Source organism: Geotrypetes seraphini, chromosome 4 (assembly GCF_902459505.1).
Source record: "Geotrypetes seraphini chromosome 4, aGeoSer1.1, whole genome shotgun sequence".
NCBI lineage: Eukaryota > Metazoa > Chordata > Amphibia > Gymnophiona > Dermophiidae > Geotrypetes > Geotrypetes seraphini.
The window spans coordinates 228,281,037-228,308,586 of NC_047087.1; the positions used below are offsets into that span (position 1 = coordinate 228,281,037).

The window sequence follows — 27,550 nt, forward strand, 5'->3', positions numbered from 1 at the left end:
ATCTCTCCTTTCTCTCTCTCTCTCCCTGCCCTGTGCCCTGGGTCAAATCTCTCTATTCCCCTCCATGCAGCATCTTTCCCTTCCTTTCCTTTATTATCATGTGCAACATTTCTTTCTCTCTCCCCATGCATGTCTCCTTCTCCTCTACCATATGCAGGATTTCTCCCTCTCACCCCTTTCTGCCTCTGTTCTTTCTCTCCCTTCTTCTCCTCCAGCCCATCCCAATAATCCTTCCTCCCCCCATGTGCAGCAGCTTTCCATCCCTCCCTCTCATCCACCAGTGCAGCACCTCCATTCCTGACCAGCTCCCCCTTGCCCCCCCCCCACCATGAGATTTAACAGGTAGCCCTGTAAACAAGCTGTTTGTGGCCTGCTCCGCAAGGGCTTCTCTTTGTTGCATCATCAATTATATCATCAGTGACACAGCAGAAGGAAGGCACCAGTGGAGCGGGCCACAAGCAGCCTGTTTGCAGCCTTAATTCACTGCTCTGCTGCATCGGTCCTTCCTATCTGCCGGATCTTGGAAGGCCTGAAGCTAGCAGAGCAGTGAAGTTCCAGGACCATTACACCAACACCAGGAGCACCCCTTCATAGTCTGCACCCGGGGTGGACCACAAACTCCCCCCCTCCTTGGTACGCCACTGCGCCTACATTGCCTATCGGATAGTTCGTCCATGCACAGTGTAGCACTTGGCCTTTAGTTGTGTGGCAGCATGAGGTCAGAAACATGAACGTTCCACTACAAGATTGAACCATCAAAAAACAACATTCAGTAGAGAGGCAGCATTCAGTGCAGAGAGCAGTAGCTGGAGAGTTGAGACTCTGAACTTACCTTTTTTGCAAGTTACCTTGCCACCTTGCTTCCGGAGAGCCCCTTGTACATTGTGGTGCCTACCTACCAACAGGCACTAGTAAGGACACCATTTGAACATCAGGTCCTATCCCAGGAGTTAAGACGCGCTCACTCCTGTGTCACGTGGCTGCAGAGCATGGCTGGAGGAGCAGGTCATGCCTCTTAAGAGCCCCTTTAGAGCTCCGAAGAGATGTGAAGAGCTATGGAGCATTAGCTAAAGATAAGTCTGAATATTTGATTTTGTTTATATTACTGTTGTAATGGGGAAACGCAAGGATAAGCCCCGGGTGTCAACCTCTATGATATCAGGCCCTATGGATAGACATTTTACTCCAGTTAATATTCCACAAGTATGGAGTGATGTGAATGAAGTAATCTCAGGAGCCTCTTTAAGCTCTCTAAAAAACATACCCCTCCACCTCAAATCTTGGGTACTTTGGGGCCAGAAGTTGCCCCACAGTTAGCTTCATTGGAGGCCTCCGAAGCTCAACTGACTTCAGAAATTGTTTTTTCGAAAATGCCACAAGTTTTCTCTGAATCTGTAAGCCGGTTGAAACTTCGGATGAAAACCCAAGGGAAGTTACTTTAAAAGAATTGTGGTTTTTAAATATGAGGATGGAGGCAATGCTGAAAAATGTTGCAAATCAAGTTTTGGTTTTCTCCAACGAGGTGGTGAACAAGTTGGTAAATGTTGATTCTAATATTGGGGAACTAGATAAACGATTGCTAGGAGTGGAAAAACAAGTATTGAACTTGCAATATTTTTCTGAAACCTCTAGCAAAGATTAATTGAACATATATTATAAATTGGAAATGATGGAAAACCAGACAAGAGCAAAAAATTTAAAGTTGGTTAATTTTCCTTCTACCCACTTGTTATCTCCTGAGATACTTCTTCAGAAATATCTTAAGGAGACACTAGGGGTAGCTAATTTTGATACAATGGTATTTTCAAATTTATATTATGTTCCTCAAAATAAGAAGCTCCCAGCTGGAGAGGGAATTGATCAATTAACTAATACTGATTTTGATTTAACTAATTTCTTGGAGGATTCACAGGACACAATTCCAACACATGCCACTCTCTTAATTTCTTGTCTAAATGAATTAGAGAAAACACTTATGAAACTTTATTTTAGAAATAGAGAAAAAATTCTATGTAGATAAAGTTTTGATGTTTCCTGATATTTCAAGAGCTACACAGCTTAGGAGGAAAGCCTTTTTGGCTTTGAAACCCAAAGCCAGGGGTAGGGAACTCCGGTCCTCGAGAGCCGTATTCCAGTCAGGTTTTCAGGATTTCCCCAATGAATATGCTTTGAAAGCAGTGCCTGCAAATAGATCTCATGCATATTCATTGGGAAAATCCTGACAACTCGACTGGAATACGGCTCTCAAGGACCGGAGTTCCCTACCCCTGCCCAAAGCTATTGAGTTGGGAGCTACTTATTTTCTTAAGTTCCCTTGCAAATGTCTTCTACATATCCAAGATAAAGATTATGTTTTCTGGGACCCATTACAATTAGAATCTTTTCTTCAGGGTAGCAAAGCCTAGTTGATTTTGTATTTCTTTTTCAGATATGGGGTTTTAGTATATTATATCACTCTTTGATATTAAAGAAAATAAAGGGGAGGGGAGGTTTCTCCCCCCGTAATGTTTTTTTTTCAATTTCCAATATGTCTTTAGATTGAATTTAATGAATGATGCCTCTCAAAATTGGTGGGCTAGATGGAATTTCCATGGTTTAAGTACTTTAAACATTTTATTGTAATTTCTTTATTATTGTGTTTAAGTGATCCATGTCTTTACTTTGTTTGTAACATTGTAAGAAATATTTTTCATTGAAAAAACTTCAAACACATTCAGTAGTGCACTTTCTTTGGGCAGAGGGAGTGAAACCTATGGAAATTCACCATTGGATATTGACTCAGTATGGACATAGCATCATGAATCAACAAAAGGTTTATGGGTGGGTAGCAGGATGAACAGGTGTAACCAACAAAGGTAGTTCTGGTCACCCATCAACATCGCGCACACAAGAGCACATTGACAGGGCAAATGCCTTGATTACAGAAGATCAACGGATATCGGTGTCTCAGTTGGCTGCAAATCTGGATATCAGTTATGGATCTGCATTTGCCATAATGAATGATGACTTGGAATACAGGAAAGTCTGTGCACGATGGGTTCCCAAACAGCTTACTGATCTGCACACGCAACAGTGTATGGAGGTTGGGACGCAGTCCCTGAAACAGTATGAAGAAGATCCAAGTATTCTGGAGAGAATTGTTACTGGCGAAAAGACATGGGTGCATCACTACAACCCAAAGAACAAAAGACAAAGACATCCGTCTTCTGCAATGAAGAAGAAATTCAAACGTCAGAGAAGGTTAAACGAGAGGGAACAGAGATACATCTTTATGCTCGATACAGTGGAACCACGAGAGTTGAACGGGGATATAGAATGGGCTTCGGCTATTGGCTGACAGTTGAACCAATGAGACACAGGGGGAGGGAGTGATAACAACATTGACGGGGATTTAAATACCGAGGGAACGCTGCCGCCATTTGTCTCTTACACACAACTTGGAGTCGGATGGCGACAGTGACCTTGGTGAGTTTTACCATATAAGATAAGTTAAAGTTAGGGGGAACGACAGTAGGAAAGGTAGGTGGATATGAACGGTTTTTCACAGTGTCCTTTCCTTATTATGCAGGGAGACCCTTGATACAGCACATTGAGTGCGAAACATGTCAGGTCAGACTCCCAGGTTTTGGCTGAGACAAAGCTAAGTACAAAAGCACTTTATAACTACTATTTATATGAAGAAATGAGTTGAAATTGTTGCAAACGTATATTTATTAAAGAAACAAGAATAAGTATTATATTTATAGAAAATATTTATTTGCTTCATTAAAGTTAATCTTTGGGGACAGCCAATGATGAGGCACAACGTAAAGCTTCCCGCAGTTTGAAAATGACATAGCGGTGGAGTGGTGGGGCTGAGGCTTCCTTTGAGAGAATATATGAACGTTAAAAGTACATACAATCCAGATCCAGATGATTAGTATGGATATGTAACCGATAGGACTGGATATAATAAAAATTTCAATCGGTGCCATAGAAGTTTTGGGCTTATATTGTAAATTATGTCATCTCTGTCCTGTCTCGATTATATTGTGGATGTACTTTGCTACCCGATCTGGGCTCCTTTGGGAGAACGGGCTAAATAATTGAATGAATGAATAAATAAATAAAGTAGCAGCTTATATAAACCACTATTTACACATGTATGCCCATTTATATATAAAGATTCTAACCCTTCTAAAATGACCTTTCTACTGTCTTCAATTTTATACATGGCTCTGAAAAATCGGAACCAACTAAAATATGCACTACACACTATTCTATAAACAGAACTCAAAGTCTGATATCGTATATAGAATAGCACTTGGCACTAGAATCCACATCTAACTTTAGGCATGCCCATTTACACCAACTAAACCCTGTTGTAAATCCTGTCTTATTTAGATGCAGATCACCCTTATACTTTTTTTTACTTTATTTTTATTGAAATTTCAATCTGCTTCACAAGAATCTCTTGTTACAAGTAAAACAGAAAGAAATCATATAACAAGAATTAAAGCAATAATGCTAATTAAGAATGGTAATTAACAAAAAGTAAATATTCAATCTTTCTCAGACCACAACTTGAAAGGAGAATTCCATAGAGTAAAGAGCCTCAAAAGAAGAAAAATAAAAATCCAATAATCTATAAATAGGCTTAACAGCTATAATCGCATAATTATAACAACTGTTCTACAATTTCTGAAACTCCCCCTTTTGCCAGAGTCTTCAGATCCAAGAAGGATCGTAATTGTTCCAGTGTGAAGAAGACATATTTAACTCCCAGAAATGTTATTAAACATTTGCAAGGATATGCAAATTGTAATGTTGCTCCAGGAGTTAACGTCTCCTTTCTCATCGAAAGAAACAATTTCCTGCACTCCTGCGTAGATCTGGTAACATCTGGGAAGATCCAAACTTTTCTTCCATGAAATAAACATTGTGAATTTTGAAAATATAATTTCATGATAGCATTCAGGTCTTGTTCAAAAACAAGAGATATTAGTAAAGCAGCCCTCTCGGTATTTTCTGATAATGTAGTTTCCAACAACTCAGTAATGTTTGGAAATATCTTTTTGTTGTATCTGATTCAGGTGCAACTCCGGTAACTTTTTTAGCAGGCAAATATTAAATTCGGTTCATCTGAGGTATATGGTCAGAGGAAATTTTTAATATTTCTATCAAATATCTTTTAAATATATCCAAAGGAGCAATGCCATAAGTTTAGGAAAATTCAATAAACGAATGTTCAATCTTCGATTAAAATTTTCCAGCTGTTCAGATTTCCTAAGCAAAAAAATTATTTCTTTAATCAAATTATTAGTAACAGCCTGAACGTCTACCATGGTTTCTTTAACTTGTTGAATTTCATTAGAAAGTTCTTCTTTAGTAGTTTGGAAAGACTTTCCAAGAACATCTACAGAACTTACAAGATTTGCAATCTCCTGCGAAGACTTGGACATTGAGGAGTTCAGCCTCTCGAGAGTGTCCCATATACTCTCAAGAGTAATAACCGCCGGTTTTGATGTTAATGATGCATTTTTACATTAATAATGTGATGCATTTTTAAAGTGTCCATACCAGGGCTCATGTGACGTCACCCACATGTAAGAGTATGTTGCCTGCTTGTCTTGGGATAATATACTGTATTGCATTCAATTCTGGTCTACTTATCTCAAGAAAGATATAGCGACACTAGAAAAGATTCCAAGAAGAGCGACCAAGATAACAAAGGGGATGGAACTCCTCTCGTATAAGGAAAGACTAAAAAGGTTAGGGCTCTTCAGCTTGGAAAAGAGATGGCGGAGATATGATTGAAGGCTACAAAATCCTGAGTGGAGTAGAACAGTTACAAGTGGATAGATTTTTCACTCTGTCAAAAATTACAAACACTAGGATACACTCAATGAAGTTACAGGGAAATACTTTTTTTTTTTTAGTTCAAAAAGTTTATTGGTATATAAACATAGAAACAAACAACATTATAATAACAGCAGAAAAGAATTGCATTAAGGTACCAAAGTCCATCAGAAAACTAGTCAAAATATAGACCCCCATACACACAACAAGCAGCAGCAGTGTAATAATAACAGAGTAGATAATCAGCAGTTCAAAAATGAAGTAGTTGTAAGACAATAGCAGATATAGAGTATATAAAAGAAAGCAGAGAATAATAAATCAAGAAGTGCCAATGAAATCAGGACGAAATCAGGACCAAAAAAGGACTAAGCCAGGAATAAACAAGCAGGGAAATGTAAGAATTAGTGATGTCTTGATGAGCAGTAATCTAACAGCAAGTCCCATGTCTCATGAAATTTTCGTAAGGAGCCAAACTTCTCAGCAAATATTCTTTCATATTTTAAAGTGACAACAACAGAAGACCACCAAGTGGAGTAGTTAGCAGCAGACAAGTCCTTCCAGTTAAGATAGTATCACTTTAATCGCCAAAGTCAATAAGGCATGCAATAACAACGATTTAGGTTCAGAAAGCGGGCGAGTAAATGCCACTTATCCAAAAATGACTATGGCGTAGGTTAAGGACAATTTAAAGGATAGAATTTCTTCAATAGTAGTCCAAATTTGGCACCAAAATGTTTGAAGCAAAGGGCAATCAAAAACAACATGTGCTGTAGGGTACAAGGCATGTAACCGCAGGACCAACAAACATTTGAGTGAGGGGGCCCCAATTTGGCAACATGAACTGGGGTCCAATATGCTTTGTGTAACAAAAAGAAAGCAGATTGTTGCAGAGAGGAGGAGTGAAGGGCCTTACGGACACCAGACCAAATGGATGGCCAGCATTCATCATCAATAGACAGGTCCATTTCATTATTCCAATAGTCTCGTAATCCAGTATCGGGTTTGAATTAGTGACCTTGTATCAATTCATACCATCGAGAGGCCTCATGTCCCAGAAGTAGGAATTTATCACAGGCAGATAGATATGATGTATATCCAGAGCATGGGGAAGATGATAGAAGATCTTTTTTTATAGCATGTGTAAGTTGGAGCCAGTGAAAAAACTGCAATGGGGGAAGGTTGAAAGAGCAGCAGAGATCAGCAAAGGTGACCCACCACTGGTCGCCATACAGTTGACCTATATTCCAGATCCCATGGTCTTGCCATAGTTTCTAGGATACCAAATTATTTTGAATCCAAAGTTTAGGATTGTTCCATAATGGTGCAAGTGAAGATGAGCCCCAAGTGATTTCTGAGAAGTGGTCAACTTCATGAATTGCAGTTATAGTAGCTTGGATGATGGGATTCGATAACAGCAGCACTGATTTGCTCATGGCATGAATATATTTCAGTGGTAAGGAGCATGAGGCAGATTCCAACCGAAACCAAGGAGGTGAAGCTGAGGCTTCAAGAGGATAATTTCATTTGGATCCCTGTCGTAGCAAAAAAGATATATGGTAGTCATATATGCTAGGGAAAGAGACACCACCATCCTGCTTCGTACATTTAAGCTTCTGCAAACTAATACGAGGTGTCTTATGATTCCTCAAAAAAGCAATGAGGAGAGATTCAATCTTCCTATAAAAGGACCGGTGTAGTAAGCATGGAAGCATACTAAAGACATACGTGATTGTTGCTAAGACCATCATTTTTATGATGTCAAGGTGACCCCACCATGATAATTTTAGTGGAGACCACATCGTCAGAAGTGAAGTGGTCTTGTGCAGGATATAAGACCATTCTATATGGTCAAATGCCTTCTCCGCATCCTAACTGATAGCCAAATAGGACGTTGCGATGTTTGGGCTCCATGAATAATGTTGGCAAGTAATCTAGTATTGTCAGAAGAAAGTCTCCCAGTCATAAATCCTGTCTGATCGGTGGTAATAAGGGTATCCAATACAGATTGCAAACAAGTCGCAACAAGTTTAGCAAAAATCTTTGCGTCAGTATTGATTAATGAAAGTGGACGATAGTTTTTAACATCAGTTGAATCTTTCCCTTTCCTGGGAAGAACGATGATCGTTGCCTCTGTGAACGTGTTGAACCGACTCAACTCTGTGAACATGCTGAACCGACTCAACTCTCCGCACATCTTTATGATAATGCGGCCTCCAGAATTGGAATACTGGAGGCTGCATTATCAAAAAGATGTGCGGAGAGTTGAGTCAGTTCAACGAATGGCCACCAGGATGGTCTCCGGACTCAAGGATCTCCCATATGAGGAATGACTGGGTAAGTTGCAGCTGTACTCACTCGAGGAATGCAGAGAGAGGGGAAACATGATCGAGACGTTCAAATATGTCATGGGCCGTATCGAGATGGAAGAGGATCTTTTTTTTTCCTTAAAGGACCCACGGCAACAAGAGGGCATCTGTTGAAAATCATGGGTGGGAAATTTCATGGCGACACCAGAAAATATTTCTTCACCGAAAGGGTGGTTGACCTCTAGAATAATCTTCCACAACAGGTAATTGAGGCCAGCAGCGTGCCAGATTTTAAGAAAAGATGGGATTGGCTTATGGGATCTCTTCATAGAGGTAGTTAGGGGGTGGGCCATTAGTGTGGGCAGACTAGATGGGCCGTGGCCCTTTTCTGCCATCATTTTCTATGTTTCTATGTGCCGCTTCTCCATCCAACTGAAATTAAATGTGTGAAAAAAGCAAGCATGTGAGGAAGTAGCCGGGGAAGAAAGCATTGATAAAATTCAGAGGTGATACTGTCCGGACCAGACGCTTTTTTCTTGGCTAGGGCCATGACAGCAGAGGTCACCTCATCCAACCGTACAGGTTGGTTAAGAGCAGGGATCTCAAAGTCCCTCCACAATCCAGTCAGGTTTTCAGGATTTCCCCAATGAATATGCATTGAAAGCAATGCATGCACATAAGTCTCATGCATATTCATTGGGGAAATCCTGAAAACCCGACTGGATTGCAGCCCTCAAGGAGGGACTTTGAGATCCCTGGTTAAGAGAATCTTGATTCTGAAAGAAAATTTTTTGGTAGATCCTGTAAAAACTCAGGGACAGAATCTAAAACCTTAATTTCAGATGAATATAGATTCTGGTAAAACTTGTGAAACCGTCCAACAATATCTTTGGAGTGATAACATCCCCCGTTAACGCAGCCACATAAGACTTGGACGTTTTACACTTCAAATATTGAGCCAACATATGACCACACTTATTATTTTCCATATAATAAGTGGCGTTCTTCAGTAGTATGTGATTATTAGCAGTTTGGCTGGAAAGCATACTATGTTGTAATCTGAGAGATGTGAGCTTAGTTAATAAAGAGAAGTCATTTGAAGATTGAATATGTTGCTGTTCAGTGTGTTTAATTTCCAATTCTAGTTTAATAATAATAATAATAATAACTTTATTTTTATATACCGCCAGCTATCTTGCGACTTCTAGGCGGTTTACAATAAAGAATCTGTGAATACAGTGAAAGAAAATGTAAATACAATAAAGAGAAACTTTACGTACAATGAATTAAAGAGTATAGCAGTGTATATCTCAATACAATAAAGGGAAACTTTACGTACATTGGATTAAAGAGTATAGCGGTATACATCTCGTGCAATGGATTAAAGAGTATGGTAGTATACATTTGATAATATTAATAATGTTGGCAACAGTTTGTGTGTTGCAAGGCTAGGAAGTGCCCAGCTATTTGCACAGAAGTAGAAATGTTCCATAAATTGAGTAGAGTGTTCATAGTTAGTGGTTAGGGGTTGGGTCTGACAGTTCGCATGATCAGGTATGTGATGATGTTACGGGGGGGGTTGATGTTCCGGTTCGTTGCCTAGGTATTTCAGGAATAGGTGGGTTTTTAGGTGTTTCCTGAATTCTTCATAGTTGTTTGTTTGTGCAATTAGTTTTTCTAGGTCTTTACCCCTAATAAATGCTTTAAACGCGTCCCATATCACTACCCTAGAAGAGTCTGGAGTCTTGTTAATCAGGAAGAAATCATCAATGGCTAAGTTAATATGGGTAACAAAATCAGGCTCAATAAGGAGAGAATTATTGAATCTCCATCTGCGCTGAGTAGGAGCAGTGATTAAAATCACATAGTTGGAGGGTCACCGCACCATGGTCGGAGATAGCTATTTCTCTAATCGAGGAGGACGAAAGGAAGGTCGCCAGAGTTGCACTAATGAGAAAAAAATCAATGCGGGAAACAGGGAAATACTTTTAAAAACAATAAAAGAAAATATTTCTCAGTCGTAGATTAGTGAATCTCTGGAACATGTTGCCAGAGGTTGTGGTAAGAGCAGATAGTTTAGCTGGTTTTATGAAAGGTTTGGACAGTTTCCTGGAGGAAAAGTCCATAGTCTTGTTATTGAGAAAGACATGGGGGAAGCCACTACTTGCCATGGATCGGTAGCTTGGAATGTTGCTACTCTTTGGGATTCTGGAATCTTTTGTTACTCTTTGGGATTCCAGAATCTTGCTATATTCTTTAGGATTCTGAATGGAATGTTACTACTCCTTAGGTTTTGGATAGGTACTAGGGACCTGGATTGGCTACCGTAAGAACGGGCTACTGGGCTTGATGGACCATTGGTCTGACCCAGTAAGGCTATTATGGATCCAGCGGGGCAATTGGACCCTGTGTGAGCAGCCGGGGACAGGGAAGTTTGAGACTTTGAACCCTTTGCAGATGGACCAGGTCTGCATACCACGGTCGCCTCAGCCAGTCTGATGCTACTAGAATCACTGGCCCTTGGTACACCATGATCATGCACAGAAGTCAGCCTATCATGGGTCATGGAGAGAAAGCATAAAGAAGACCTGCCTTTGGCAAAGGTTGTACCAGGGCATCCTGGAGTTGTATTCTTTAAGCTATTTTATAGGACTGAGGCGGCTGTGTATGCAGAGTGCAAAATTGCTAGAAACTTATACAAACTTCTTGCTAGCACAAGTCCACGCCAAGACCTGTCAGATGACATCGCCCAGCTGTGAGACTATTTGGTCTGCTGTCCTCAGAGAACACCTGCTACAGGTAAGTAATTTTGCTTTTCACCTGAATCTAAACATAATCCTGAAATTGTATGAAGAAAAAATGTTAATGTCAGACTTACATGTATTCAGACACACCAGTAAACAAAGAAACCTATTTACCAAGCTGAATTAAAAGCACACATCAATGCTCTTTTCACATGCTATCCAATATGGAGGCAATTTTTAAACTACCTATGTTAGATATTGCAAAACATTTTTCAAACAAAACCTATGTTAAAATGCTTGATAAGCAAGCTATGATAGAAGGATATTTAGTAGGTTTATTATGAGGCTTTTTATGTGCACTAGACATCTAGATGCATCTGACCTATACCGACAAAGAAATTATAAATCTACTTCCTAAATAACAAAATGGAGTTGAAAATTGAAACCAGGTACATATAGACTTAAGAGTGTATATCAAGTTGGCATTTAGCCTGAAAGGATATCACCGAGAACCCATTTGTTTCACTTACCAATTAAGGGCAAAATACCACAATACAACAATAACCACTGTATTTTCTCCTGACATCCCTATCAGCATTATGGATTATTCTGAAGCAAATGCAAAGATGTGATCAAACTTTCATTGCAAGTAAATGATTTTGAATTTGCTAACTCATTAAAATGTTCTGGGAAAGAAATGTAGTCTTATTTTGTGACACAAATAAACTGTAACATTTCACATTCTGTGGAACGAGACTGTTTCAACATTTTTAGATACATTTTAATAGAGCAACAGAATTACTGCCTGTTTTTTTTTTTTCGAAGGAGGGAGAGAGGAGTAGGAGATGGAGGATAACCTACTACACTCATTGTTTTGTACCCTTTGACTCCTAGATGAACCACGCACAGTTCCATTATTATATGTGCAAAACTAACCTATTTGGAGCATTTGTCCCTAAGATAAACCATTTTGCCATATGCTAACTTGTTAAAAGTCTTCAAAAAATGGCTATTAAGATTCAATGTTAAATTTCAGCCCTAGTCACTCCAACATAAATAACAGTCCAATAAATTAGACCCAGGCTAAAGACACCTTCACCATTCATTTAAGGTTACTAAAAGGTAGCCTCAGCCCCACCACTCCACCGCTAAATCAATGTTTCATTGCGGGAAGGATTATGTGAGAACTCATCATTGGCTGCCTCTAACAAAATTTTTTATGCCAAAAGTTTGTTATATCAAAAAGTCTTCATGTACCTCAATAATAATAATAAATATTCAATGCTTTAAAGCGTCATTGTACTTAGCTTGTTTTTATCAGCCACCGTCCGGGAGTAGAACCCATGCATGTTTCGCACTACAAGAGTGCTGTATCAAGGGTCTCCCAAGAACGCCCGTGTCATCCAACTCCACCAATTTCGCTCTTAAAATTGGTGGAGTCGGATGACACGGGCGTTCTTGGGAGACCCTTGATACAGCACTCTTGTAGTGCGAAACATGCATGGGTTCTACTCCCGGACGGTGGCTGATAAAAACAAGCTTTACAATGACGCTTTAAAGCATTGACTATTTATTATTATTATTGAGGTACATGAAGACTTTTTGATATAACAAACTTTTGGCATAAAAAATTTTGTTAGAGGCAGCCAATGATGAGTTCTCACATAATCCTTCCCGCAATGAAACATTGATTTAGCGGTGGAGTGGTGGGGCTGAGGCTACCTTTTAGTAACCTTAAATGAATGGTGAAGGTGTCTTTAGCCTGGGTCTAATTTATTGGACTGTAACTTGTTAAAAGTGACATCAAGAAACTATGCTTAGAAATGTGCATTAGAAGCATAGAGAAGTTCTCAGAGCATACATCTCTATTTAGTGGAGATTCCAATTCTTCACCTCCCCACAAAGACAGCAAAAGATAATCTATTAGCAATGTAAAATGTTCTTTTTCCTCCTATTCTGTTGCACCTATGCTCAACTTCCCTTTCATGCCAAAAAAATGTCACCTTTCTAGTGCTATCATTGCCCAGTCCAATGACATACACAAAAATATCTTAGGCTACCACCATAATTATTTATTTAAAAAATTTCTATTCAGCACCATCTACCATTGTGGGAGGCTTACAATACACAAACAATAAAAACACACAAAATATACATCATCAAAATCACGATACAACACTGATATACAGTACTCAAAAATTATAGCTTTCTGACATTATCTAGGCTTAATTATATGCCTGCATGAACAGAAAGGCTTTAACCTGGTTTTCTAAAACTCAAAAAGAGATCTATTTCTCCGACATTACTAGGTAAAGAATTCCAAAATGCTGGTCCAGTGACCATAAACATATCTAGATTATTCACTTGAGAGCATGGCAAATTAATCACTGGAACATAGCTATTGCTCTTTTCAGTTTGTTTCCATAGTATTCATGAAATGGTACGATACAAAGAAGTTAAGGCTACCATTTTACCAGGAAATCAATTTTTATGACCACAATTGACAACATGCAAGTAAAAGATATTCTTACCAGTGTTCAGCAAGTGGCAGGAGAAGAGATTTGTCAGATGTGCCTTCCACTTAATGCCATCTATGAGTCATTATCTTTTTTACAGCATTTACCAGAGAGTAAATAATGCTCATGACTTTTAAATCCGTTTTTAAAGAACTGATGTTATAGACTTTCATAAGTGCAACTGGTAATTCTTCTACCACAGACGTCATAAACATAACCATTCTAAAGTAAATTTCAAAACAATCTTTCACACCTTTTTTTCTAAAACAGATGTCTCGTGCAATGAATCTGCAACAGACTGGTCACATTCAGTAGTGAAGGGTTTGGGGTTTTGTTTTTCTTTATTTTGATTGCTATCAGTTACATTTTAAAATTTTTAATTTTTTTAAAGCGCATCTGTTTCATATTTCTACAGTTTCCTATCATCACTTTTGAGATAAGGCATTCTCATTCATGTTAACAAATGACAAGCACATAATACCACATAAATATAATTTTTGTGCTCTTACCCAGGCACAGATGTGTAATACCTGTATTAGTCCATATGTTTGGCAGATATAGAAGTGATTGTCCGTTTGCTGATTTTCCGAAGGATTTGATCATTTGTGTTCATTTGTTTTATTTAAAATTTTATGTATGTAACATTTTTGTAAACCGTTTTGGATTAAAACAGTATAGAAATTTTTAAAATAAATAAATTTTAAAAATGTGTCACGTACCTTAGTAAGTTGAAGCTAAGGTCTAGCCGTTTTGCAAGGTGTCCAAACTTCCTTCCAAGAAATTCTGGAATTTCTTTACAGTCTTGACCAATATAGGATACCTAGCAAGAAAAAGGCAAGAAAATCACCACAAAATTGTAACTGAACTATTTTCCTCATTACTCTTGATTTGGTTTATACCATGTTGACTTTGATCCTGGTATCTTTTAGATACATGCCCCGTGATGCTAGAAAATAAAGCTTGCTACAGAGTTTTTCCAGTGTAGCAGGGCCCCCACAATGTTCATCTTTCTTGAGAATTAGAAAATTTTTTGAGCCTTTGCTCATAAATTGTGTTGAGTGATAATAATAATAATAGTAATAACAGTTTATATACCGCAATATCGTTAAGTTCTATGCGGTTTACAATAGATTAAGCGAGGTACAAATTGATTGAATTTAAGAGGGGGGAAGAGAAGAGTTAATAGGACCGGAAATGCGTTGTTGAGGAGAAAGAGATTAATAGGACAGAGGAATCACTATGGAGGAGAAAGAAGATGAGTGGGTCAGTTGTCTAGATACTTTAGAAACAGTTGAGTTTTTAGACGTTTTCTGAATTCCTCATAAGTAGTGGGCGAAAGCAGTTGATCTAGGTCTTTACCCCCACAATGCTGCTTGATGTGAAAGAAGGTGTTCATGGTGTTTTTTCAGTTTACAACCTCTAACTGGGGGGGAAACGAAGTAGGAATGAGAGCTTCTCTTGTGTCTGTTGGCAGAGAAGGAGAAAAGGTCAATTATGTATTTAGGGGCAAGATAATAAAATGGAGAATGAGTCAAAGTATCTATCACAGAGTGGATGTTCCCAGTAGGAAGGAACTGCAAAGGCCATATAAAATTGATCTTAGGGGGAGGAAGCGGGTGGAATTTGTCAATGCTCAGGAATTCTAAGCAGCAGATGCCTCTCTACAGTATATGGCCTTGAACAGAGAAGTTTCCCAGACAGGTTTGGCCTAACCTGTACAAGGAAGTTGGGAAGAGAAAAGAGGTCAGAAAAGTCTGGAGGAAACTATTGGGCATCCAGCTGTTATTTTTAACAAAAGGTTTGCAGCAAGAATGTGAAGGACCCAGCACAGGTCTGCCTGGAGACAGCAAGCTGTGCAAGTGTGATTTTTTTGTATTCCTGAGGTGTTTGGAGGATGAAGGGTGCATCCTCCCAAACTACCTTGGAAGTCCAGCCTGATCTGTGAAGGACTGAACCACAGTGCATCCCAAACAGGAAGAAGGAATACTGTAGAATTTGGGGATAATATCCTCCATTTTCCCTGTACCTTGGCTCCAAAGTAAAGAACTAGAGAATTTTGAGGATTTTTTTTAGAAGGGGCCACAGAATACATGCACAACAAAGCACTTATCCTAAAGTACTTTGAGGAAGTTTGAAACTTGTGGAATAATATTAAGTGTTAGAAAGAGAGAGAGAGATTGAGGAGCTAGGTGACAAAAGTTCTAAGAGAAGAAGCAAGGAAGAAAATTATTAAGCGGAGAACAGGAACCAACTTATACTATGGCTGGCCAACAGAATATCTTTACCAGTTTAGAAGAAGACTCATGATTACAGCTGACACTTTTTTGGGGTTAAAAGTAAAATTATAAGCTCTTTTCATAAGATATGATTATTAAGACAGCTGAAGCTTTTTATGTCCCCAGATAAGTTTCAGATGATCTGGTTTCATCTCTTATGGGCCACTGTAAAGCAAAGATATTTATCTGCAGCCGGTGTTCGAGAAAAAAAGGTATATTTTCTCACATGTGGATAATGACATCCAAGGAACCAGGTACAGACACATACAAAGTGCAATGTCACTTTAAATTTAAGTGTCCATACCATGTGTGTGCCACTGCTTCCTGCCCATCAGCTCAAGGGACCTGAAGTTCTGTAACAAAGCTTAGAAGCCAACAAGGGAAGGTGGACAGATTGTGAGACCATATACCTGCAGTCCTTGGAGAGCACCTGTTACAGTTAAGTATCTGTTTCTCCAAGGACAAGAAGGTATAATATTCTCAAATTTGGGACTCCCAAGCTGTTAGAATCAAGATTCTAGGGAAGTAATAAGGATATATATAAGCCTGTGGAAGCCCTAGCCTTACTTTCCAACTACTGAAGTTACCTTCAATAGGCACAGTTATGCAAAATGCCACATAGCAGGTTGATTCCAAGATGGTAAAGGGGATGGAACTCCTCTCGTATGAGGAAAGACTAAAATGGTTAGGGCTCTTCAGCTTGGAAAAGAGACAGTTGAGGGGAGATATGATTGAAGTCTATAAAATCCTGAGTGGAGTAGAATGGGTGCAAGTGGATTGATTTTTCACTCCTTCAAAATTACAAAGACTAGGGGGACACTCCATGAAGTTACAGGGAAATACTTTTAAAACCAATTGGAAGAAATTTTTTTTTTACTCAGAGAATAGTTAAGCTCTGAAACACGTTGCCCGAGGATGTAGTAAGAGTGGATAGCATAGCTGGTTTTAAGAAAGGTTTGGACAAGTTCCTGGAGGAAAAGTCCATAGTCTGTTATTGAGAAAGACATGGGGGAAGACACTGCTTGCCTTGTATCGGTAGCATGGAATATTGCTACACCTTGTGTTTTGGCCAGGTACTGGTGACCTGGATTGGCCACTGTGGGAATGGGCTACTGGGCTTGATGGGCCATTGGTCTGCCTCAGTGGGGCTATTCTTATGTTCTTATCCTAATATGTATAAATCAGACTGTGATGACAAGTGTATAAGATGACTAATATGACACAAGTAAATCTGACAAAAATATGAGGATACCAAGAGTAAAAAAAAACCATGGTTAGTCCATATTAGGATCTCATATTATATACAGGAAGCAAATGTTCCTATTTAAGGAGTGAAGTCACATGATCCAATCTTTGTGTGTTAAGCTTTTCTATGGTAATGTTTATTTAGCTGGAGATGACATAATGGAAAGAGTAAAACTTTACAGCAAAGTGTTCTTGTAATCCAATCTGCTAATGACTAGTTTAAGCAGCAACATGTACAGTTCATTGTGATCGAAGAGCCAATGAACTGAGCTGATTGATCTCAGTGTAAATATACTGTACAATTCTTTACTAAGTAAGAAACTTGAGAATCAATGACAATTAATTATCAAGATAAATACCTAAAATACACAAATCTTCTCACTGAAGTTCATCAGACTATCTTCAATCTTTAAACCATTAAGAAATACAGTAGTGGAAAGTCTAGAGAAGATCAAATTTTAAGTCTTGTTAGAATTCAGCAATAATCTGTACATACACAAGGATGAATAAACTATTATTGATCCTAGCAATAGCAAATGGATATAACTGTCAAACATTATCAAAACCTGATCATCATCAGCAAATATAAGATATATTAATCCTAAGGACTGAAGTAAGGTAGCCAAAAGGTGGCAGAAATATTAAAAAGAATATGACCAAGAACAGAACCTTGAGGCACACCACTGGTAATATCCTTTTCCTCAGAGTGATCTCCATTGATTACTACCCTCTGTCGTCTTCCACTCAACCAGTTCTTGATCCAGCCAGTCACTTTGGGACCCATCCTGAGGGCACTCAGTTTATTTATTAGACGTCTGTGTGGAACACTGTCAAAGGCGTTGCTAAAATCTAAATACACCACATCTAGTGCATATCCTCTATCCATTTCTTTGGTTACCCAGACAAAGAAATTGATCAGATTTGTCTGACAAGACCTACCTCTCTAGTGAATCCATGTTGCCTATGATCCTGTAATCCACAGGATTCCAGAAACTTGACCATTTTCTGTTTTAAAAGTGTTTCCATTACTTTGCTTACCACAGAAGTCAGACTTACCGGCCAGTAATTCCCTACTTCTTACTTCCACTTTTGTGGAGAGGGACCACATCTGCCCTTCTCCAATCCTCCTGTACCACTCCCGACTCTAGAGACTCATTGAAAAGGTTAGTCAGCGGAAGTACCAGAATCATTTAATCCTAAATCCATGAAAAACTATTGCCGTTTAGTTTACCAATGACTTACCTAATCCTACATTAACACCTCAGTTAAATTTTCTACCTCTAACTATGATTACTCACCTGAAATATCTTAGAGTTATCAATGACCAACATTTAACCTTTGAGAATCAAAATTTCAGCCCTAATAAATGTTTTTGGACTTTCAGACAGGATTGATGTATTCATCTATTTCTTTATGCATCCTCTCAAAAAACTCTTCTTTATGTTTTGTAGCTTCCAGATTAGATTTATTATAACTCCATTTATACTGGCCTACCTCTTTCCGCTACACAGCTACCTACACACTGATCGCCCTTCGGCGCTCGTTTTCTCTACAGGCTACACAGTTTCTTGGTGGTTTCAACTGACTTCTGGTTTTTTCGGGACCCCTGATGAAGGTGTGTTCTCCGAAACATGGACCGTGTTGGGTCCCCTGGTTTTAAGGTGTTGTTTTTAACCGCTTTTGATGCAATAAACTTAGCCTACATCATTGTACGGGTTTCTGCAGTTGTCCTTTGTTTTGCTTGCGTATCTTTCACTGCAGAATCGTTTGGTTCTTCTCCCTTGTGTTCTCTCTTGTGTTTTTTAACCAGCTTACACAAATGGCTCAAAATTTCATAATTTAGAATGGACTATATAGGTGGTAATTCAGAGGTTAATGGGCATTAAATCAAATGTTGCAGACTACATTTTTTAAGGCATGGTTAACAAGCCAAAAGTATGCTAACAAATACGCATCTCTACTTTTCAGCAAAGCAGAGAGAAGCAGCAGATGCTCTTATTTGATGAGATCTGACCCTCCTGGGTGGAGGAGTCCTGGCCTATGCATAACAAAAATGAATACAGAACATTATTCATGGCTAGATATCTCTTTGCCACTGGAACTCAAAGGACAAGAACAGCTAGGAGGAGGAGGAGGGTGCAATTGTGGCATGGGGGGGGGGGGTTAAGAGGTGCCAGTCTCCCAAGACAGTGCCCAGGGCAGTCTGCCCTCCCCCCTTACTACACCACTGATGCTGCTGAATATTCTTTTCACCAACACATCCAAGTAAGATCTCCTCCTACCCTAAGTGCCATTGAATATTGACCCTTAAATTTTTAAGAGCCTGATTTACTAATCTCTTTTCATATTCAGAAAAAAAAATGATGGAAAAACCTTGATATATCAGGTCCTAAACAGCAATAGTGTAAAATATTCTGGGGTCCAGGGCAGGAACCATGGATGGGGGCCCCAAAGTCCTCCTTCAAGCTAAGCCACTTTCAGCCTGAGGCAAGCTTGGGGCCCAGAGCAACTGTCTTTTTGCCACCCCCCTCATGTCAGCCCTGCCCAAAGACTCAAAGATAACAGCAATCAACTCCAAATTTACTACAAGCTACCCTATGAATTAATCAGTTCTTATCTTTCTCATTACAATAAGGCATTCAAGTGCTTTTTATTCAGCTTGCAGCTTGCAGGAATCATTGTAATAATTCCAAATGCCTGAAACTCTAAAGTGTTTCCTGGTTAACACATGCCACAACCATTACACCATCCAGAACTGTGATAAAAATAGATAATATGTATTAATTTTTAGCTTTATAAGAAAATATGAATTTTTTTTAACTAAGAGAAAAGGTGTTCTGGGTAGGTGAAAAGATAGCCACACCATTTCAAAATTCCAGGTCCTTATACAGTTTATAATGTACAATATAGTGCAAACCCTTCCCCCCCTCCATCCACACACAAAAAGGGGGTACCTACATATCAAGAAACCTCCTCCACCCAAAATGCACTATCTTTCCCCACATAAGTCACACCTCATTAGCCTGTGCATATATGAACATTAGATCGATAGGACCTAAGGCAGACCTAATAAAGGACTGGATAGTTAAAGAACAGCTAAGCTGCTTATTCCTAGCCGAAACCTGGCTAACCTCCGACTCAGACCCCTGCATCACAGAACTCTGCCCTAAAAGATACAAACTAGAGCTGGTCTGCCGAGAAAAAAAGTGAGGAGGATGTCTAACCATCCTAGTCAAAAACAACATCAACATAAAGGTCCTAGACAAGGGATCTCAAAGTCCCTCCTCAAGGCCCGCAAGCCAGTCGGGTTTTCAGGATTTCCCCAATGAATATGCATGAGATCTATGTACATGCACTGCTTTCAATGCATATTCATTGGGGAAATCCTGAAAATCTGACTGGATTGCGGCCCTCGAGGAAGGACTTTGAGATCCCTGTCCTAGACAAACACATGGATCTTCTAGCCTGCCAACTATCCAACGATTTACTCATAGGGTCCCTGACCTGCATTCTATGTTACTTAACATCAGGAAAATGGAACGCAAATAATCAAGTACTCGAAGATTTCATCTACCAGAACTCTCTAACATCACCTCATAACCTACTTCTTGGAGACATAAACCTCCACCTAGAAGACCACACCTCCAAACAAGTTGATAATATTCTCTCATACCTCAAAGCACTAACCTACCAGATCCTTAATCCCCAACCCACACACGAAAAAGGCCAACTAGATATCGCAGCATGCATGACCCAACACCCTCACAATCCTGAAATCCACATCTCAACCGGGGCCTGGCACCCCTCCCTCTGGTCAGACCACTACAAATACACCTTTAACATCAACTGGGCCCAATGCAACAACAAACATCATCCCCCTTAAAATCCCCTTCAAAACACGCCAAAAAATTGAACCCGCCACATTCTGGGATAAGGCAGACCTCGTAATCGATACTGTAGCCCCAAACGAATTCATATCCCAATGGCGAACCTTAAGTGAAACCATCCTGAATGAGCTTGCTCCAGAAAAATCAAAACTCAGAATCTGCAGACCATCAGACAAATGGTTCAACACCGAACTTGTCAAATTAAAAAAGCACTGCAGACAACTAGAAAGAGAATGGAAAAAAAAGAACCTAGAACACACTAAAATAGCATGGAGAAACCTAATCAAACAATATAAGATCAAACTCAAGGAAAAACGGAAAGCCTACTATTCCAAAATGGTAGGCACGGAAATCCTAGACACAAAAAAGCTATTCAAACTAGTAAAGAACCTCACTGATACCAAACCTTTCCTAGCTACACAAGGAAGCCACCCACCGACAGCCATCCAACTTGCAGACCACTTCAAAAACAAGATCACCAAGATCAGGACCACCTTCAACAATTCACACACCCACCTCGATGAGATAACTACAAACCCACCAATAGGAGAAGCCACTGCTGCAGACAGATGCTGGACCAACTTCCCAGTAGTACATTGGTCTGTTATGAATCGACTCTGCAAGAAATACAGCCAAGCATCTTGCGACCTAAACAACTGCCCCACCTACCTGATGACAAACGCCTCCACCAAATTCAAAGCTAGCCTCATGCAATGGATTCAAACCACGTTAACGGAAGGCCAATTCCCACAGAACCTAGGAGAGATCATAATCACCCCAATTTTGAAAGATCACAAAAGCCCAATAGACAACCCCTCCAACTACAGACCCATCGCCTCAATACCAATATACGTTAAAATAATAGAAGGTCTAGTTGCACAACTCCTCACTAACTACCTGGAAGATCACAACCTACTTCATCCCTCACAATCAGGATTTCGAACTAACCACAGCACAGAGACACTACTAGTAACCCTACTAGACACAGCTCGACAGCACCTTAGCAAAGGCAAAAAAATGCTGCTAATTCAACTTGATCTCTCTGCTGCATTTGACCTGGTCGACCACTCCATACTACTACAGATACTTGAAGCCATAGGGATCTCAGGCAAGGTATACAACTGGTTCCAAGGATTCCTCAAATCTAGAACTTACAGAGTAAAGTCCAACAACCTCAACTCTGATCCATGGTCCAACCCCTGCGGAGTTCCATAAGGATCATCACTATCACCTATGCTCTTCAACCTCTTTATCTCCTCCCTCGGAACCACTTTAGACAACTTAAATGTTACATCCTTCAGCTACGCAGACAACATCACCATACTCCTCCCCTTCGACTCAGCAGACCCCACCTCAACAATAAAACTGGAAAAAACACTAGATGCAATGGAAAAATGGATGGCAGACCATAAACTAAAATTAAACTCAGATAAAACAAAATTCCTTCTGCTCGAAAAGGCCAAAACCTCCACCATCACAGAATTGGAAATCAAGGCCACCAAATACCCAATACAGCCCAATGCAGGCCCAAATCAATAAGACAACACAGAAAGCTTTCTTAATTATGAGAAATCTACGTAAAATAAGAAAATTCTTTGACATAGAGCAATACAAGCTCATTGTCCAATCCCTAGTCCTAGGTCTACTGGACTACTGCAACTCCCTCTATCTGCCATGCCCTGCCAACATGCTAAAACAGCCTCAGACTATACAAAACACCGCTCTCAGACTTATCTACTCCCTGAGAAAATATGACCACATCACCTCTGCCTACCTAGACTCTCACTGGTTACCAATTCAAGCACGAATTCAAATCAAACTTTACTATTATTCAAAGCATTAAATGGCTCTGCCCCCTCCTACCTAAACAACCGCCTAAATCAAATCCTCACCACTAGACAAAGAAGAACCCTGACCCCATTTGCCTACCCTCCACTCAAAAGTACTCAGCGCAAGAAAATGTTTGACAACCTCCTTGCAACGCAAGCAGCGAAAATCAACCACTCCATCTCCAACCTGCTGACAACTACGAGCGACCTCAAAACATTTCGAAAAGAAATCAAAACACTGTTATTCAAAAAATTTATCCAGATACCTTAACTCTCCCCCCTCTCAAAGCCTCCACTCCTTTGGTAATCTTTTCCTCCTCAAATTATCAACCAAGAATGCAGTTCTAAATATCTACCAAGAATTCAGTTCCCTAAAATGTAATGCTCCTAGAAATGTACAGCTATCTTAACTGTTATCTTATTTATAATTGCCTAGAAATGTCCAATCATCTTACTATCTAATTCGCAAGTGCTACGGAAATAATCCAGCTATCCTATCTCATTTGTAACCAAAAATAATTGTAATGTTCCTGGAATTATCCAGCTATTTTACCCCATGTGTAACCAACAAAATTGTAACGTTCCTGGAAATGTCCAGTCAGCTCTTTTGTAATCCGCCTAGAACTGCAATGTACAGGTGGAATAGAAGTCACTAATGTAATGTAATGTAAGATTAGGTTCTTACCTGGATAATCTTCTTTCTGTTAATCCTCTCAGGAGCCCGTACGTATGGTGATCAATCCGTTCCTGTGAACTAGACTTTCAGAAGTGTGAATACTTACAGTTTTGACCACCTCCCACATGGAGACTTAACCCAGTGTCCCCTTTCAGTAACATTCCAAAGCAACTTAGAAACAAGAATTAGAACAATGAAGAAGAATTTGTATAAAGCAACTTTATAGAACCAACCTGAGTGCAACTAGAACTAACAATAAGGGAGCCATAGGCTGAAGAATACACTTACATATATAAAAGTGTTCTACACATACAGCCATCTGACTGACAGGGAGAAAGCTCCAGGCCTTGAATCTAGAAACATCTGAGGCAGAAAAGCAAGTGAAAGAGAATACACCAAGGGTGGGCTGTACAGACTCCTGAGAGGATTAACAGAAAGGTTATTATTTAGGTAAGAAACTAATCTTTAATTCTGTTACATCCACTCAGGAGTCCATATGAATAGTGACATACTAAAACAATGGTTGATGTCTAGGGAAGGACAGAAGAGCCTGCCCGCAAGACCAAGGACCCAAAAGTGGCATCCTCTTGAGCCACCACATCCACTTTGTAAAATGTGGAAAAAGTATGCAAAGTAGACCAACCCAAGATTCCGCCCATGAAGAGGTGGCACCCCTGGTGGAATGCACCTTGAGAGAGACTGGCGGCTTTTTACCTCAGGCAAAGTATGCTTAAGATATGGCCATGCAAATCCATCTAGCTATATAGAGGCCTTGGACACCAGCCTGCCATGCCAGGAGTGGCTGGTATGAAAGAACAGATTGTCTGAAAGGTGAAAGTCATTGGTCCTTTCCAAGTACTGGAGCAAAGCTCTTCGCACATCAAGCTTTCTCAAAATTCTATCCTTCTTGTCCGAGCCTGTAGATTGAAAAGCAGGCAGATAAATCTCCTGGTTGACATGGAAATCAGATACAACCTTCAGAATAAAGGAAAGAACAGGACGGAGAGTCACACCTGCTTCTGTAATTCTAAGGAAGAGCTCCCTACAGGAGAGAGCTTGCAGCTCCAAGATATGCTGCGCTGAAACAATAGCTACCAGAAACACAGTTTGGACCAATTTGCTCTCAAAAATAAGAACATCCATCGCATTGATTAGCATGTCTATTGTATCTACTTTAGTTTCACCATTGTTACAATTACCCATACACAGCTTATAACTTCAAATAAATAATACTCAAATTTAATTTTTTATTGGTTTTGCAATTTTATAATTTCAAGTATAATGTGCAGTTGAAGAGGTAGCCGATTCAAGGGTCATCCTCCTGATTGCCAGACCCTAACAGGAAGCCAGATTCATCCAGGACTGAATTTGAGTCCTGAGACAAACATGGCATGGAGTCTAACCTCCAATCAGGCCTCATTGGAGCTACGGCCTGGCCTGCTCAACTGAGAAGCAGACACCAAAGAAAGGATGCTGTCTAGATCGACGGCTACGTACCCACAGATTATGATAACTGAACTGGTCTCATAAGAAAGGCTCTCCACGTCAGATTTACAAGCTTTGTGCAGGGGAAACCAAAGAAGCATGCAGAACCTCCAGCTGGGCTCTCATGGGTTCCATGGACTCCACATGCCTCCACTTCCCATTATCATGAGATAAGGGATCCAGAGGGAATTTTTTTTACCCATTTCTTGAACCCACAGCGGTTCACCAGTCCTGGGGGACATGGATGGAGCTAAGCACGAAGCTCCCGCCCCTCCCTCACATGTGCTGTGGCATGTGGTACATAGACACTCCTCTGCCAAACAACCGGCACAATTTTTACAAGTAACGATGTTCTCACACCCTGAGGAATCCATCCCAGTTGATTAAAATCAAAACCAAGGGGTTCCGAGGTAGCAAGAGGCTTTTGAAAACAAGATGGCCACCGCTAGAAAAAAAAATCACAGCAAAAACAGCCCAGAGACTTAACTGAAATTTCTAAATCAGTGAAAAAGGAGTTTTGGAGGTGGGAGACGTAAACCCTAACTTCAGAAACCCTCAAACTGAAAATTTTCAGACCCACCCTGATGTTCCCTTAGGAAATAATGGAGCTGTACTTACAGTTCTTTGGAGGTGCCTGCCTGTCATCTATTTTAGTGTAACATGAGAGAAGGAAAGGACTTTCTGCCTCAAATGCTTCCAAATCCAACTCCAAACCAAAAAATCTTTGGGCTGCCAGTCGGACAGACACTGACCAAGACCTCCACCCCCATAGAACTTTGCAGTGCAACATGGGTGGGCAAACTATACAGCTGGCACCCTGATACCCCGAGGGTTCTACATAGGACGCCCACGGCCTGCGCTCAAGTCACTGCGAAACTCAGAAGGTGAGCTGGCTCCCAGGGGAAAAGACACCAAGCCCTGAAGACACACAGCAGGCTGGCTCCCCAGGTCCGCCCAAAGGTTGCCCTGCAGAGCTTCAGTCCAACTCAGCAGAATCTGCGTCCTTTCCCAGACAGAGGATTCCCAAGAATGGAGTCTCAGGGAACCAAGACCTTACAGAAAATGAACTTAGACAGAAAAGAAAAACAAAACTATGCAAAGCAGATCAGAACACCTCTGCACAGTTCGCTTGCAGAAGAAAAACTGAAAGGAGCCACTGGGCTTCACCTTCATGTGGGAGATGCTCAAAACTTGTCGTATCCACACTTCTCTTGCAGAAACGGATTGATGACCATAGGTATGGACTCCTGAGCAGATGTAACAGACAGTGGTGTAGTAAGGGGAGTGGGGTGGGCGGTGTTCCTCAGGTGCCCACTTGGGGGTGCAAGCACCCATCCTCCCCCCCCCCCCACTACTGCGTGTGCTGCTTCCCTGCCCACACACCTTTTTAACACATCATGAGCTGCTTGCACCAGCGTTGGCTCTTCTTCCGACATCACTTCCTGGATCTGCACCTAGGAAGGGACATCAGAGGAAGAGCCGACGCTAGTGCAAGCAGCAGGTTGTGGTTGCTGCTCGCACTAAGAATGTTAAAATGGTATGGGGGGAAGGGATATGCAACAGGGAGGGGAGGGGCACCACTGCCCCAGGCACCTCTCACCCTGCTACACCGCTGGTAACAGAATTAGCATTAATTACTTTCTTGCCTTCCTAAGTTACAGATAGAATAATTTCTTGAATGCAATGTCAAAAATGTTGCACATTCACATTTGTTTCCAAAAGCACTGCACTTTTTCAAGCAAGTGTCATGCCTTCTCTTAAGAGCAGGAAACATTTTTAGTTCCTGTCTACTTGGTTTTATGATATTGGTATTAACTATATCCTCTCTCAAGTGCAGATCGATCTTACTGTGGGGACTACTACTATCACCCACTTCCAAAGAATATGAAACTCCTCAATACATCAGCATTTAAAAACATTTGCAGCTACAGCTCTGTCTCCCATTCACATGAAAAGCTCCAGAAGCTAAATAAAATACCTTAAAAAAAAAAAAAAAGGCAAGTTTAAGGTGGGGAAAAAAAACCCTCTTGTTCACTGTAAACGTACACAAAAGATCCACCCAGCCGTTTCTGGCACTTACTTGCGTTTCATTTACCACGACCTTTGATTCGCTGCCTGCCATCACTCTGGGGTAACTTTATAAAACTACTTCTAACTGAGGCTCTACCTTCTGTAGCCCGCGGTCTGCTTTCCTGATCAAAATGTGAAAACCAATTCGAGTCTTTTTTTTTTTTTTTTTTACAAGTAATTGTTGTTGTTTCCCTTTTAATAAATGTGTTAAAAATCACGTTTGAAGTGCTTTCTCTAACACAGTTGCAAGCGAAAAAGAGCCCAGCGTCTTCCGCGCTGAAATCCTACTGCATCAGGTGACCGCTGCGGAAGCGCGCGTTCCAGCCTTGTGACATTGGTAGTCACGCGCTCTGTGAATGCGCTGTGACGATTGGGGGGGGGGGGGGGGGGAGTTTCAAGACTTAATGGTCTGTGGCAATGCTGCCTTAAAGAAATAAAGTCTATCAGGCGATATACGTGTTCCCTTTGGCAAGGGGTACTGGAAGTATTACAGTGTCAGCAATCCAAGTTATTTCTGCAACTTTGGAAAACTCTTTTAGCAGAGAGGTAACACATTTTGCCGCCACGGGGCTATGTGAAATAGCGACCTCCCAGGGTTAGGTTGGGGGCGATGAGCTGCAACAGGAATAGAGACAACCCAGTTTTTAGTAACTTCTTTTTACCTCTGAAGCCCTCATA

General features: G+C 40.4%; 1 protein-coding gene across 12 annotated transcripts in view; it reads right to left on the reverse strand.

Annotated features, from left to right (window-relative positions):
* The window catches only part of LRMDA (leucine rich melanocyte differentiation associated), a 1,649,176-nt gene extending 1,621,955 nt beyond the window's left edge, over positions 1-27,221 (reverse strand). For 7 of the 12 annotated variants that reach the window (XM_033942049.1, XM_033942047.1, XM_033942051.1 and 4 more), the window contains exons 1-2: positions 26,883-27,221; positions 14,124-14,224 (exon numbers count right to left, since the gene is read on the reverse strand). In XM_033942049.1, coding sequence (XP_033797940.1) covers positions 14,124-14,224; positions 26,883-26,924 — 143 coding nt within the window. In that variant the 5' untranslated portion in view covers positions 26,925-27,221. The remainder of the gene's footprint in view (positions 1-14,123; positions 14,225-26,882) is intronic. The other 5 variants (XM_033942055.1, XM_033942054.1, XM_033942052.1 and 2 more) reach the window with 2 other exon arrangements.
* Between the last annotated feature and the right edge of the window lie 329 nt (positions 27,222-27,550).